Genomic DNA, 13,498 nt, shown 5'->3' on the forward strand with positions numbered 1-13,498 from the left:
ATCACCCAACATCACAGACCCATTCAACAGGAGGCTACAAGGAGGGGCGGACTCAGCCATTAAGCCAGTAAGTGCAGGGAAAGAGCCCTGAACAAGATGGACACAGGATGCCCTTGCCATTCCTGGAGCTGACCCCCTGGGGAGGAGGGCAGAGAACAAACTGACACACACTTGAATGAATCAGATGACGGGAGAGAGCGGCTAATGCCTCGAGAAAAATTAAGCAAGGTGATGTGATAGCGAGCGAGGGATCAGCATCTAGTCTAGTTTCATCTCAGGCTCTGGAGGCACGTGTGGACGGGGCTAGTGGAGAAACACTCCAGGACATGGGCCAGCACAGCCCTCTTGACGCCACCACAGAGCAGAGGCCGGGTGGCCCAAGGAAGGGAGAGGACACCTGGCTGGGACCCAGGAGGTGCCTCGGACCCCCGCTCATCCCTCAGGCCCTGTAGGACCTCAGGAAGCCATGAATCCCCTTGGGACTCCATACCCTCTTTCTGGACAGCACGGGTGGGTCATGATCGTCTTCTCCAGTTGCTGCCTGCCAAGACCCTAGGGTGACCTGGCCTCCTGGCTTCCAAGGAGCCCACCCTGTGTCCTGCAGGAGACCAGGAAGGAGGGGAGGAATCCTGCCCCCTCTCTGAGGCCATATTCTCCCAGCTGGAGGGAGACGGATTCCTGAAGTGACTGCCCTGACTCAGCAGCCCCTGCAAGGGTTAGAGGAGAGGAGAGCATCAGGCAGATGGGACTCCGGCCCTGGCTGAGGGCTTCACAGTAGGGGACCTTGCCTGACAACCTTGCTCCTGAGGGAATTCCTAGAGAATGCTCTTCTGTTTTCCATCACCCCTTAGAGCCCTGTGAGGCCAGCCCAAGGTGGGGGAAACGGGACCACCCCACTGGATCTACCATCCCCCATGGTGTTCTCTTCAGCCTAGTGGCACCTTCCTGTTCAGGACCCTGGCCCTGGAACAGCCCAGACGTCCAACATTTGGATTCTGAGGCTCCTCTCTCCAGGAAGGAAGTGGGAGAGAGAGGAGCGAGGTGGCCTGAGGAGATCCCAGAAGGAATCCTAAATCAGTAACCCACATCAGGCTTATTAATATTCCCATGAATAATGATAACGATGGTTAACATTAACTGAGCGCTTATCGGGCACCAGTCACAGCGCTGGTGCACAAGCCCTTTGTTGTCTAATTTAATCCTCACAACTACCTTTAAAGAACTACACAACTACCCTAAAAGATTATAAAGATGTACAGAGTACTGCTCTCACTACTTTACAGGTACAGAAACTGAGGCTCTAGCTCCGACCCTCTTCTTACGTCCCTGGAGTTTTAATTCTCATGGCCTCTGGGAGGGAGGTCCCATGACCACCAGTGCACCCAACTTTGCAGAACACGTGCCCCCTGGCCCAGGTTCTAGTCTCCCAGCAGCCCTGTAAACCGGATTGTGTCATATTTTGCTTCATTTCACCAATGGAAACGCCCTTAAGCCCTAGGAGTGACAAGGCACCCAAACAGGACACGGCAGAGGGCCAGGAGAACTCAAGTGCCACGTTCTTAGCCCATAGTTCTTTCCATGGAGAAAACTGCCTGGGTGACCCCTCCCACTCTGGGCAGCTATGTCACATGCCTGGGACAGTCCCAGCACTCACTGGGCTCCATACCAGAGGAACTGCAATAAAACCACTTTTTATGTTTGCACCCAGCCTCCATATGCACAGGCCCTGGATGATTAGCCCATTTTACAGATGAGGACCTGGAGGCTCAGAGGGGAGGAAGGTCTAGGCCAGGGGCCCACTGCTGGGTAGGTGTTCAGACCCAGGTCTCCCAAGCTCTCCATTAGGGCTGTGCAGCTGCCAAAGGTTACAGCTTGGCTCCTCTCCTCAATTACTGAAGCTGTGGGTGCTCCAAGAAACAGAAAAAGCCCCCCATCCCTCAGTGACAGCCCACACCCCTAGGGGAGCAAAAACTAAGGGCAGACAAACAAAGGGTCACTCAGCTAATTCTCCCAGATCCTTTGCCCTTGTCACTTCACCCAGTACATAACAGGGCTGGGGGAGTCCCAGACAGTAAGAAGAACTTCCAACTGGCTAACAGAGCCCTGGGTTCCAGCACCACCTGTCAGCTTGGGCAAATCAGAGCCCCTTCCCCAAAGGGGCTTGTCCAACAAGGCTGGGGGATGAAATGGGAAGAGGAAAGTAAGAACCCTCTATTTTTCAGAGAAGCAGCGCTGCGGGGGAACGAGGAACGGGAAGGAAGAAAGGGCCTTGCTCTCTCTTTCTCCATGCTCCCCCCTCCCCGCCCCCTCCCCAAACACACAGGTGCCAGACAGCTTTTGAGAAAAAACTAGTTTGCAAACACACTCTGACTTCTGGGAAGCTGCCCATTTCCACTCCCTCTCTTTGCTCCCCCTTCCCCCGCAGGGAGCTGACTCTCTAGCAGTTCTCTGGGGCCGGGACGGAGGGGGGTTGGGGGGGTGGGAGTAAGGCACGAGGGCGAGGAGCGGGCCCCGCGCCTGCCCGGAGCCAGCCCGAACTCAGCACTTCCGCAGCTGCGATGGTGGCGGGACGCCACCTTCCTGACGCCCCCAGGCGCCTCCGTGGAGGTAGGGGGGTCCCTAAACCGCTGGGCTCGGACCCCGGGCGGCGCCACCGTCCTCCCGGCACCCTGCCCTCTGTTCCCCCGCGGTCGGGGCGAAGCCGGAGCGCCCCCGCGTGGCCGGGTCGGAGCTCAGTCACCCAAACGCCGGAGTCTGGGTGAGCGCGGGTGGAGGGGGCTTGGGGTTCCGCAGTCCCCCGAAGCGGAACCCAGCTTCCTTCCAAGCCGCCACTGGCACCAGAAGCCGAGCCCCAAGGCCGAACTTGAGCCCTCGCGCCAGGGCGCCCCGCCCGCCCCTTTCCCCGCCGGGGCCCCACTCACCCCGGGTCCCGCTACCCTCACCGCGCGGCTGCCGCTCCCCGCACTCCGGGCCACCGGGGCATCCCCGGGAGCTCCCCTGCTCGGCTGGGCCCGCGGGCGCGGGACAGGCTCAGGGCGCTGCCCCCGCGGCCATGGCCAGCTCGCGTGCGCTCGCAGCTGCTCGAGGTCCGGTCCTCCTCCCCGGCCGGGCGGGCGGTGGCTGCGGCGGCGGCGGCGGCGGCTGCTCGGGCTCCTCCCTCGGCCGAGGGCGGGGGCGGGCGTGGGGCGGGAAGTGGGAGGCGAGGCGGGCGCTTCCTGGAGGGGCGAGCGCTCCCACGGGCGGAGCGGGGATGATATCCCGCCCGCCCGCCGCCCGCGGCTGGCGCGTCCAGGCACTCCGGGTTGTCAGTGCCTCGGGGCCCCGAATGTTCGAGGCCGGGATCCGAGGGTCCGAACGTTCGAGGCCGGGATCCGAGGGTCTGAACGTTCCAGGCTAGGACTCCGCGGATCGGAACGCCGCTGGTTCGCACTCGCCCCAGGCCGGCCTCGCCCGAGCCGCTGGCACCTCCGAGTTGTCCGCACTGTGCGCTCAGGGCTGCCGACGCGGGATCCGAGGGGTGGGGTCGGCCCGGGCCTGCCAGGCCCTAGGGCGCCGCCTGCAGCCTCGACCCCACGGGCTGTTCGGCTCAACGCTGCACCCTCGGGGGATACACCACGGGGTTTGGTTCTGGGCTGTATTGGGCAGCACTACGATCGCTGTGTTTTCTTCCTTTTTTTTCTTTCGATAGTAAAAGAGCTCGGCGTTTTCTTGTTACCGCCAGGGACTGGGAAGATGACACAAGCGTTATTTCTCTGACGGAGACGATAAGATAAACACAGTTCCAACAGTGCCTGGGGCTAGTCAGCGGGAGGGCGTCTAGCGGGTCCTTGAGACCCTAGCGCCGAGTCCGCCCTTCGGCGGTGGCCTTCTTTTCCCTAGAAGAGGCACCAATTCTTAAGAAATTCGTCTGTCGCTGGGCGCTCGTGCTGCAGGCCACTCGGCAGTATTTATGTGCTCGCTCCCCCCGCCCCTCTTCCCTATCCAGTGCCTCAGACAGAGGAGCCTCATTTAACCGGATTGTGGGGGACAGAGCTGGCTCAGGGATCTCAAGACCACGTCCAAAGAAAGCCCTTGGCCCCGGGGCTCACGGACTGGGCATCTGGGAGTTAATGCAGAGCACCTGGGTTGTGGGTTTTCCATTCTAGGCAGGTGAGGGTTAACTGGGAGACTCACGCTGCAGCCTGCGAACCTCCCTCCACGTCTGAGTCACAGGCACTTTGTAGCCTTAGAGGGCGGCTGCTAAACAGCCCCAGGGCTCTGGGCTTTGTTCTCTGCCTGCCTCCCCCCCGCCACCCCAACCCCGACCTCCATCCATCCTTCTTTTCTCCAAACTCTCATCTTTCTTCCAACTAAAGTCCTCAAAGCCCTCAGCCCAGCTGTGGGGCAAACCAATCGAGGTGTTCTTAGACCCAGCTGCAGCCCCTCTTCCTCCAGGAAGCCTTTTCTGATTGATCTGGCCCCCAGAATCCCTCTCCTCTCCTGGCTCCAGAGCAGGAGAGCCAGGCACTGGGATGGATAGTGGTGAACCCAAGCAGAGAGTGCCTCACCTCAAGCTGCTCACTTCTCAGGGGCAAGACCATGGCCCAGGCAATCATATTACTGTATGAAAAGCGCAAAGGTTTGAGGCAGGATTGTTCAGAAGACCCAACTCAGCCAGAGGAGTCAGCGAGGCTTCCTCTCGGAGACCTGAAGGATGAGGTAGTTGGGCCTGCTGAGGGGGAAAAAGATACCTGATCCCTGGCCAAGGGGATGGAGTACAAAGGCCACAGGTCACAGCAATTCCACTCCTAGGAAAGGGAAATGAAAACATACATCCATACAAAAACTTGTACATGAATGTTCATTGCAACATGATTCAAAATAGCCAAAAAGTGGAAACAACCCAAAGGTCCATCAACTGATGAGTGATAAACAAAATGTGGTCTATCCATACAACAGAATATTATTCAGCCACAGAAAGGTATGCCGTATATACAATATGGATGAACTTTGAGAACACTGTGTTAAGTGAAAGACGCCAGTCACAAAAGACCACATATTGTATGGTTCCATTTATATGACATGTCCAGACTAGACAGAGCCATAGAGAAAGAAGGCAATGATTTTAAATGTTTTAAAATTATAGTGATAGTTACACAACTGTAGATAAAACCATTGATTGTATGCTTTAAAGAGGTGAGTGCTGTAGTATGTGAATTATATCTCAATAAAGCTTTTTTTAAAAATGTCAGGGATCAGGAGAGCCCAGAGGTCAGTTGTTTAAGGCCAAGTGTCCATTATGGGTTGATTCTGCAGTCTGTCTTTAATCCACACACAATAAAAGGCTGTTACTACAAAATGTTGAAGTCTTTCCTTTCCCTGGTAGAGACTTCTCTGTGCACAATTGGGAGGCCTCAATTTCCCTAAATAGGCTATTAGGGTATGTGCACGCATGCACGTATGGCTTGTGAATTAAAGTGACTTGAAATAGCACCACCTGCATAGCAGGCCCTGGCTGGACTCAGGTGTATGTGAGCGGGGAGAGGATGGAGGGTGTCCCAGTTATCTATGCTACATCTCAAATCACCCCAAGCATTATCATCTCTCATGGCTCTGGGGGGCCTCTGGGCTCAGCTAGGGCAGTTCTTGTTCAGGATTTCTCAAACAGTTGCAGTCAGACCATGACAGGGCCTGGAGTTACCTAGAAGGCTTTCGCACACATTTGCCTGGCAACTGACGCTGGCTGTCAGCTGGGACCTCAGTTGGAATACCTACTGTGACCGTTCCAGTTCCATGTGGCCTGGGCTTCCTGGTAGCATGGTGGCTGGGTTCCAAGAGTGAGTATCCCAAGGGAACCAGGTGGAAGCCTTATTATCTTTTATTGGACTCGGCTTTGGAATTCATATAATGTCACTTCTGCTGTAGTCACTGGCTCTCTCCATAGACCCCGCCCCTAGGTGAGAGGAGTGTCATTGTCATTTGTAGGAAGAGCATGTGGGCGGGGAGAGATTATAGTGGCCATCTTTGGAAAATACCATCTGCCCACAAAGGGGGTTGATGTGGAGACACATCAGCGATAGAGACATCCCCTCAGGGATCTCACGGAGAGAGGTGGGTGTGGCTCACGGCACTCCTACATCTCAGGCGTAGAGTCATGGCCCCAGGTTTGAATCTCAGCCTGTCCAGTTACTGCCTGGGTGACATCACTCAATGCTCTGGGCCTCAGTTTCCTCCTGTGTAAAATGTAAGGATCGATTTGGTATCTGGTGTCTAGCCTGGTACCACGCATGCCTAGACCCCAGGGCTAGCATGTTGTTATTGCTACTTTTAAGATCCAGGGTTGTGGTCACTCTAATGCAGGGATATCCCCTTCCAGGGTCAGGATGTCCATGCCTCCCTCCACCTCCCCAGGCCCTCCAGTCAGCCCCAGACATTTCCATCAGCCCCAGTCTTGCACTATACTATGCATGTGTGTGTGGGGGCGGGGCCTATGGGCACAGCCCGGGAGACTGATAACTTCTGGCTTAGGGGACTCAACCTGGGGACCCCAGTTGGCCTCTGTTCTCTTGCGGAAGTTCCTCTTCTGTCACCTCCTCCTCAGGGCAAATGTGGATTTCTGGGCAGCCAGGGCAGGACCGGGGCTTGTGTGGGATGAGCAATAAGGTGTGGCTTCCAAGGGCTGAAGGGGAGGGAGGACTCCAGCCCTGGGGGGCTTCGAGACACACTGGGGTGGTGGGGTGCTGTACTGGCGTGCCTGGGGGGTGGGAGGAAGACCAGCTGTCCCTGGGCCCAGTCCTGGGAGGATCTGTACCAAACCAGCCACTGCAAGATCTTTTCTAGGACGCTCCGGATGTGTCCAGAGGGCATACACAGCTCTGGCTGGGGCCACCGCCCTCAGGCCTGGCCTTGGCCAGGCAAGGGAGGGGCTGGGGGGCAGAGGCAAGGTCAGGAAGGTCATATGGCCCTCTCGCCTTCCTGGGGACCCTTCTCTTTGAACATACAGACCCACAGACCAGTTAAGTCCCCAGCCAGGGTCACCTCAACGCCCTCCCTCCCTTAGTGTTCCAGAGTTGGAATCTGAGCTCCACTGAATGCTTGCTGTGGGATCTTGGGCAAATCTTGTTCCTCTCTGGGCCTTATTTGTAAAATGGAGGACATTGTTATTGAGGTTGTGGCTATGGGTCTAGAGGAGGTCCCAGGGGGTGAAGCCCTACAGAACCGTAACCAGGTGAGGCAGGCGACAGAGGATTCAGATCCCACCTGAGGGAGTGTAGAGATGAAGCATAAGGTCATCTTTGCAGCTGGAGAAAGTAGGTCCTTGTGCTCTGACTCATTTTGCTTGTGTCCTCACCATACAGATGAGGAAACTGGGGCAGCACCTGTGGGATTAAGAGTCACAAAATTTGAAAGCTGTTAAGAGAGTAGATCCTAAGAGTTCTCATCTCAAGGAAAAAACATTTTTTTTTCTTTTATTTGTATCTTATAGGAGATGATGGATGTTAATAAACTTATCATGGTAATCATTTCACAATATATGTAAATCAAGTCATTATATCACACACCTTAAACTTATACAGTGCTGTATGTCAATTATATCTCAATAAAACTGGAAAGAAAAAAAAGTTTAAAAAAAAGGTTGTGAAGACCCAGGTTCAATTCCTGGTGCTACCACTTACTAGCTTTCACTTACTATACTTACTAGCTTACCTTTGGGCAAGTTAGGAAAAATCTCTGGGTCTCGGTGTCCTCATCTGGGAAAGGAGGGTCACCAGGATCTACCAGGACAAAAACTAAGGAAGGTAGGTGCAAAGGCTTACCTCGCCTCTCTGAGGGGGAGCATACTCCAGACCAGTGGGCCTCCAACGCTGGCCGCACATCAGAACCACCTGCAGAGCTTTCTAAATACCACTCTAGTCTTAGACAGGCAGCTTAAAAAGCTCCCCAGGTGATTCTAATGCGCAGTTAGGATTGAGATCTACTCACCGGTCTGCAGTTTCACTAAGTGTGGGCCAGCAGCATTACTTGGGGGCTTCTTAGAAATTCAGAATCCCAGGCCCCGCCCCAGACCCGTTGAATCAGAATTTGCAAATTAACGAGATCCACAGATGATTCAATGCACACTGCAGTGTCTGTAACTATGATTTTTCAGTTCGAGAGGTACTGGCCTGGACGGTGGATTTCAGACACGTGTATGTTTAGGGGAAGGACAGAGGGGGCAATTTGGCAGGATTTGAGACCGGAGGGAGTGGGAAGGAAGATTCTGTGACTCCCATCAGAAAGGTGGATACTCAATCTGTAAAACCATAGGATGGAAGCCAAGTGACAAAGCAGCAAAATGAGCTGATCCCAGCCTGGCTGTTAGACATGGGAACTTACCAGCCCGATTACCTTCTTAGTGGGAAGAGTCACGTGCAGAAACGGGGAGCACCATTTTGGTTACACTGCTTACTGGTCCAGAGCCTTACTTTTCTTTGAATTTTATCTGTTTTCATAGATCTGTTTAAACTGAGCTTACTTTGGGGAGGAAAGGGGCAGGGAGACCTCATCAGCATGGGGTAGAAAAATAGTCCAGGCCTCCAAACAAGTTGGTGGCAGGAGAGGAAGTTTCTTAATGAAATGAGCATGGTGACCGCACCTGACTTGGGCCCAGGCGGCTCTGAAGTGCCGACAGTACTGTGGTGTATTTCAGGGCAGCTGCTGCAAGTTTCTTGGAGTTTAGAACTTGGGCAGAGCTAAAGGGGAAAGAAGAAGGGAAAAGGAAAACAAATAAGCAGCAAATGAAGTGTCTCTGAGCTCTGGGCTCTGCTTGGTGTGCGGTTCACCTGGGCTGGAGCTTCTGGTCGGTGCTCTGTTCCTTCCTCATCTGTGACCTCCCCGGTCAAAGGCTCCTCAGGCTTTGTGGAATTCATACTCCAGTCTTAGGCAAGGGGAGGAAGCAGGACAACCCCCTTGGCGTGAAGGTGCACCCTGATGGCCTCGGCATCATTTCCCGGAAGGGAAAGACTGAATTGGGGCTCAAGGTTTCCAGGTAAACTTCTTGGATCCTCTACCTGCCCATCCCCTCCCCCAGGACCAGGCTGATGGCCCCACTTGATGCCAGGTGTGCCCTGATCCTGGCCCGATAAGAGTGCCCCTGTGTGGGGTGTGGGTACTTGGCACTTGGCTGGAGGACTTTCTCCTCATGCTTGGTGGGGGACCGAGGACAACATGGAGGGTGGCAATGGTCAGGGCCAAGCCATCTAGGTGAACCACAAGTCAGCTGGGACATCCCAGGTTCCCAAGCCAGGTGGGAACAGCCTCTAGCATCACTTCCTAACTTCATTCTGGGTACGGTGGTGAAGTTATCTCAGGACTCGCCAGTGGGCCAGCCTGCCCTCCGGTGGTGATCAGTAGTAACTGCACCCTCCCTGCTCCACTTTTCACAGTGGAGTGCAGCTCTGGAGGAAGGCTCCCCACATATGGACTTGTTCAACCCACAGGTAGGTGATGGAGAGGCGGTGCTGTTCTCCTGCCATTTCAAACACCTCTTCACTTCATACGACATTCAGCCCTAAAAGGGAAGAGAACGAGCATGTAACCAGTACCTACTTCTTCATACTAGGGACTTTGCACACTTTGCTTCCCTGACCCCTCTGAAAGTCCTGGGGGCCAGGGGGTGTTACGAACATGTACAGAAACAGTTCCTGGCCCTGAAGACAGGCAGCAAGGGGTCAAGTCACATTCCATTCCGTGCCCATCTGACTTCCAAAGCCATGTTCTTGATGTACCACCTGCCTGTGGAAATCCTTTAGCCAGGAGTTCCCAGGCTCTCACAAGGACCAGGCAAGCAGCAATAGTGAGGGGGGATACACTGGGGAGTGGTGGGGACTGCGGCGAACTGAGGGATGTGTGCCACATCTAAAGGACACAGTCATACATCCCCAGCAGATTACTCTTGAGTGGGAATGCTGGACTAGCACCTACGAGAAGCTGAAAATCTGAATTTTGGGTCAAAGTTCTCAATTTAAAATACTGACAGTTAAATCAGAAAAAAGTGTAAATATAATGCAAGCCAAACAAAGACTGTTTCTAACACTATGAGCTTCTACAATACCCTCATGGTGCAGGTGAGCTCTGGAGAGAGGAGGTCACTTGCCTACGATCACATGACCACATATAGAGACAGAGTCTGGACTTGACCCCATGCCTCCTGACTCCCAGGCCAGTGTTCCTCTCAGCATCTCTCTCTGTAGTCTGCCCTGCTCTCCAGTCCCCAGGGCAGGGGGTGAACCACTTCTGACTTTGGTGAGGTGGTGGGACACATCAGACTCAGGCTAGAGGCTGGAAGATCACCCACATTTATTGGTCAAACTTGGCTTACAGTGTAGCAGGGCCACCCTTTGGCCCTCTTGGAAGTAATGAGAACACTGTGTAACACATGCAGCCCCTGGGAGCTCACTCAGATTCTGCTGAGGTAGTGGCTTGATCCAGTGGCCTTACCTGAATATTTTGGCAGTCCCCACCCCCTGCACCCTTAGGCCTAGCTTCGTCCCTTACACAGCACGGACTGGGCCTGTCCAAGGTCAGGCTGGCTCTACCTGGACCTGGGCCTAAAGTCCTTGGAAACTAAGGGAGAGTGGGTGATCCAGTTCACAGATGGGAAAACTGAGGCTTGAGGCAGGAGGATACTCATCTGGAAGCCTCATGGCTAAATCCCTGGCTTGGCCCAGGGCCTTGGCCCTCGGGCCACTGGGCCGGTCAGTGCTTGGATGCTCTCCCCATCCCATTCTGGGCGGAAGACATTTTCTGGCTTAGCTGCTCTGGAAATGCAATTTATAAATACATACTTGGTTTAAAAAAGTAATAAATTAGATCTTGGACCAGCCTGAGGGCATCTGGCCAGCCACATGGCACGTGACATGGACATTTGTCATGTCTTATATATGGACCACCAATCACATGTAGTGCTAAGACCCATGACATTAACCCACAGGCCACACTGCAGGTTTCATGCAATGTCACATGGAATGCTGTCACGTGTGACCTTCTGTGTCACGCATCACACCATGACATGCTTATTGTGTTACATGTTTCTGACTGGTCATGCATGTCCCATGGGATGTAGGGTAGTCTATTGGCTATACTAGGCTCTTTGTTGCCAAAAAAGTCCTCCCCGAAGACTGTTGCAGGAAAAACGTGTCTCTCCCTCGTGGGGCAGGGTACAGGGACAGCCAGCTGAGGCTCTTTTCCTGAGTCCTCTATCCTGGTGGGTGGAAGCTGGCATCACTCGGCTGGATTCGAAAGGTCTCGAGGGAGCCATCAAGTGCCCTGAGGGACCTGTGGCTGGTTGTCGAAGAAAGCAAAGTCCAGCCTGGGCTCCTGGCTCTGCAGACGCTGGGCCGTGTCCGGGGGGATGGGGTTATTCCAGAGGCTGTGGGGCACAGAGACAGACACTCAGCACTGGGAGCTGCTCACCTACTGTCTTGTCTCTGCCCTCCGTCCTACCTACAGATGGGGAAACCAAGGCCCCAAAGGGGAAGAGCTGTTTCCAGAGTTACCTGGCAGGCAGGAGCAGGTATTGGGCCAGTATGGCTACCTTAGGGAGATGGTATCCCCCATGCCCACCCGGACTTCTTCCACTCAATCTTTTTTTTTTTTTTTGGCTGCGACGCACGGCATGCGGGATCTTAGTTCCCTGACCGGGGATCGCACCCATGCCCCCTGCAGAGGAAGCGTGGAGTCTTAACCACTGGATCGCCAGGGAAGTCCCCTTCACTCAATCTTCTTCCCCGGGAGCTAGCTTCTTCCCCAGGCCATGCTCATATGACACATTGGACAAATAAGGAAAAAGCTCCCCTTCTGTAAGACACTTTACGTCCATCGTCTGAAATTGTCATAATATATTGAGTTTTATAGAGCGAGGCACTTCACTACTACTCTAGTAGTGTACTAGACGTCTACTATGTAAGTGGTGTCCCTTAGATGCAATACCCTGAAGTTCAGTGCACCACCTATACAACTGTACGTGGTGGCCCTGATGATAGCTACCATTTTAAGTGCTTACTACGTGCCCGGCATTGCGCTCAGTGCTTCATATAATCATTTACTCTGCCGGGCACCTCTCTGAGGTAGATACTATCACTACCTCCATTTTACAAAGGAGGAAACTGAGGTTCAGAGAGGTTGAGTTACTGACGCAAAGTTATGCAATCGGCAACAGGCAGGGCTGGGATTTGATCCAGGTCTGCTTGCTGCCAAATCCCTGATGGTGCGGTCCAAGTCTCCTTTGATAATTCCCGACCCAGGTCCTGCCTTCTCCTACAGGAGGTGCCTTTACATTGTAGAGGTTGGTGTGCTCACCCCAGCCCCAGCCATCCCTGCCCCTGCAAGTCCTGTTACCGAATGACTTGGATGCCAGAGCCCTGCGCCAGCCCTTCAGCCAGGAGCCAGGCTCCGTAAGCTGTGATCCGATTCTTCTCCAGGCTTCCCGATGGACGGCGGAGGAAGGGGAAAGAGACTGACGTGAGATGGTGAGACGGGGAGGAGGCGGCCGGAGGGGTGATTCCCTGTGTCCCTTCCCTGTGCCAAGGTCGGGGGTGGGGACAAAGGCTCCCCACGCATGTGCTTAGAGAACTCAACATTCAACAGTGCAGCGGGAAGGCTGAAGGCCGGGACCCAGGGAGAGCTAAGCTTGACAGGGGCTTGGAGTGGACAGGAGTGAGCAAGTCCAGGAGGGCTTCCTGGGAGTCGGGGGCCTGAGCCAGTGGCCTCTTGGCTTTCCCCAGGACACAGGTCCCCCTTTGGCCCTCCCCACCCCCTTCTGGCTTCCCCGGATGTGCCCCTCATACTCCACTCTCTTCAGCCGGCCCATCCGCGGCAGGACCCGGGCCAGCTCAGCAGCTGCCTCATCCCCGAGCAGATTCCAGGACAGCCTGCAGGGTAGGGGTGCCGATGTCAGTGGCAGGAGAGCAGTGAGGGTAGAGACAGGGGGCAGGTGGGGAGGGCTGGGGGCCACAGGGATGGGGGAGTGCCACGGGGTCCTGCGTGCCCTCCCTGAAGACTTTACAAGGCACAGGAGGCTCCTTCCGACCTCCCAACCCCATTCCCGAGCTGGTCATCCCTCGGAACCCAGACAGCTTAGGAGCTGGCTGTCCTGAGAGTTCAGAACATGAGGTCTGTGGAAACATCATGATCCAAACTTCCACCATGCATGTGCCTCCATCCTGACTTTGCTACATCCGTGTACCGCCTATATTATTTGTTTCATATTTTTCTTTAAATCAGTCCTCCGTCCCCTCTTTTTTTTTTCACTTTAAGAAACTGATCTTAGGAAACATTTATCACTACTATCAATGAAAGACTTGTGTTAAGGACCCTAAGTAGAAGGTAGTTACAAGGATAAATACAGTGCAAACAATGGTATTAACTTCTAGCTGGAACCTGCGTCCTTCCTAAGGTGCTAACCCTGTGGTCTGCCCCCTGCTGGCTACAAAGGGATAATCACCAGTGTTTGGTGAGTTAGCCCTGATCTGAGACTTTC

The 13,498-nt window shown here is 54.4% G+C and overlaps 3 protein-coding genes across 13 annotated transcripts in view; all 3 read right to left on the reverse strand.

Annotated features, from left to right (window-relative positions):
- Positions 1-3,120, reverse strand: part of CPNE2 (copine 2) — a 55,360-nt gene extending 52,240 nt beyond the window's left edge. For 4 of the 6 annotated variants that reach the window (XM_082366972.1, XM_082366973.1, XM_082366974.1 and 1 more), the window contains exon 1: positions 2,922-3,120. The gene's annotated coding sequence lies outside the window, so the exon portion shown is untranslated. The remainder of the gene's footprint in view (positions 1-2,921) is intronic. The other 2 variants (XM_082366971.1, XM_082366975.1) reach the window with 2 other exon arrangements.
- Positions 3,121-3,302: 182 nt separating this feature from the next.
- LOC309616420 (uncharacterized protein) lies at positions 3,303-10,188 on the reverse strand. Its single transcript, XM_082367003.1, has 5 exons — positions 8,802-10,188; positions 8,615-8,711; positions 7,687-7,754; positions 7,240-7,358; positions 3,303-6,212 (listed from the first exon to the last, which is right to left on the reverse strand). Exons 1-4 carry the CDS (start codon positions 8,886-8,888, stop codon positions 7,269-7,271), a joined length of 342 nt encoding a protein of 113 aa, XP_082223129.1. The 5' UTR covers positions 8,889-10,188; the 3' UTR covers positions 3,303-6,212; positions 7,240-7,268.
- Positions 10,189-10,300: 112 nt separating this feature from the next.
- NLRC5 (NLR family CARD domain containing 5) overlaps positions 10,301-13,498 on the reverse strand; it is a 90,382-nt gene continuing 87,184 nt past the window's right edge. For all 6 annotated transcript variants that reach the window (XM_082366953.1, XM_082366954.1, XM_082366952.1 and 3 more), the window contains 3 exons: positions 12,807-12,890; positions 12,358-12,441; positions 10,301-11,389 (listed from right to left, as the gene is read on the reverse strand). In XM_082366953.1, the coding sequence (XP_082223079.1) occupies positions 11,278-11,389; positions 12,358-12,441; positions 12,807-12,890 (280 nt within the window). In that variant the 3' untranslated portion in view covers positions 10,301-11,277. The remainder of the gene's footprint in view (positions 11,390-12,357; positions 12,442-12,806; positions 12,891-13,498) is intronic.

Source organism: Balaenoptera borealis (genome assembly GCF_965194805.1).
Source record: "Balaenoptera borealis genome assembly, chromosome: 19".
Taxonomy (NCBI): Eukaryota; Metazoa; Chordata; class Mammalia; order Artiodactyla; family Balaenopteridae; genus Balaenoptera; species Balaenoptera borealis.

Bases quoted from the DNA above. Each gene is read 5' to 3' on its own strand.
- LOC309616420 (XM_082367003.1), bottom strand. From the start codon at position 8,888: ATGAATTCCACAAAGCCTGAGGAGCCTTTGACCGGGGAGGTCACAGAT. The intron at 7,755-8,614 runs GTGCGGTCACCA...TTGTCCTGGTAG, and splicing joins GCCGCCTGGGCCCAAGTCAG to ATCCTGGTGACCCTCCTTTC. The intron at 7,359-7,686 runs GTAAGCTAGTAA...TTAATCCCACAG, and splicing joins TTTTCCTAACTTGCCCAAAG to GTGCTGCCCCAGTTTCCTCA.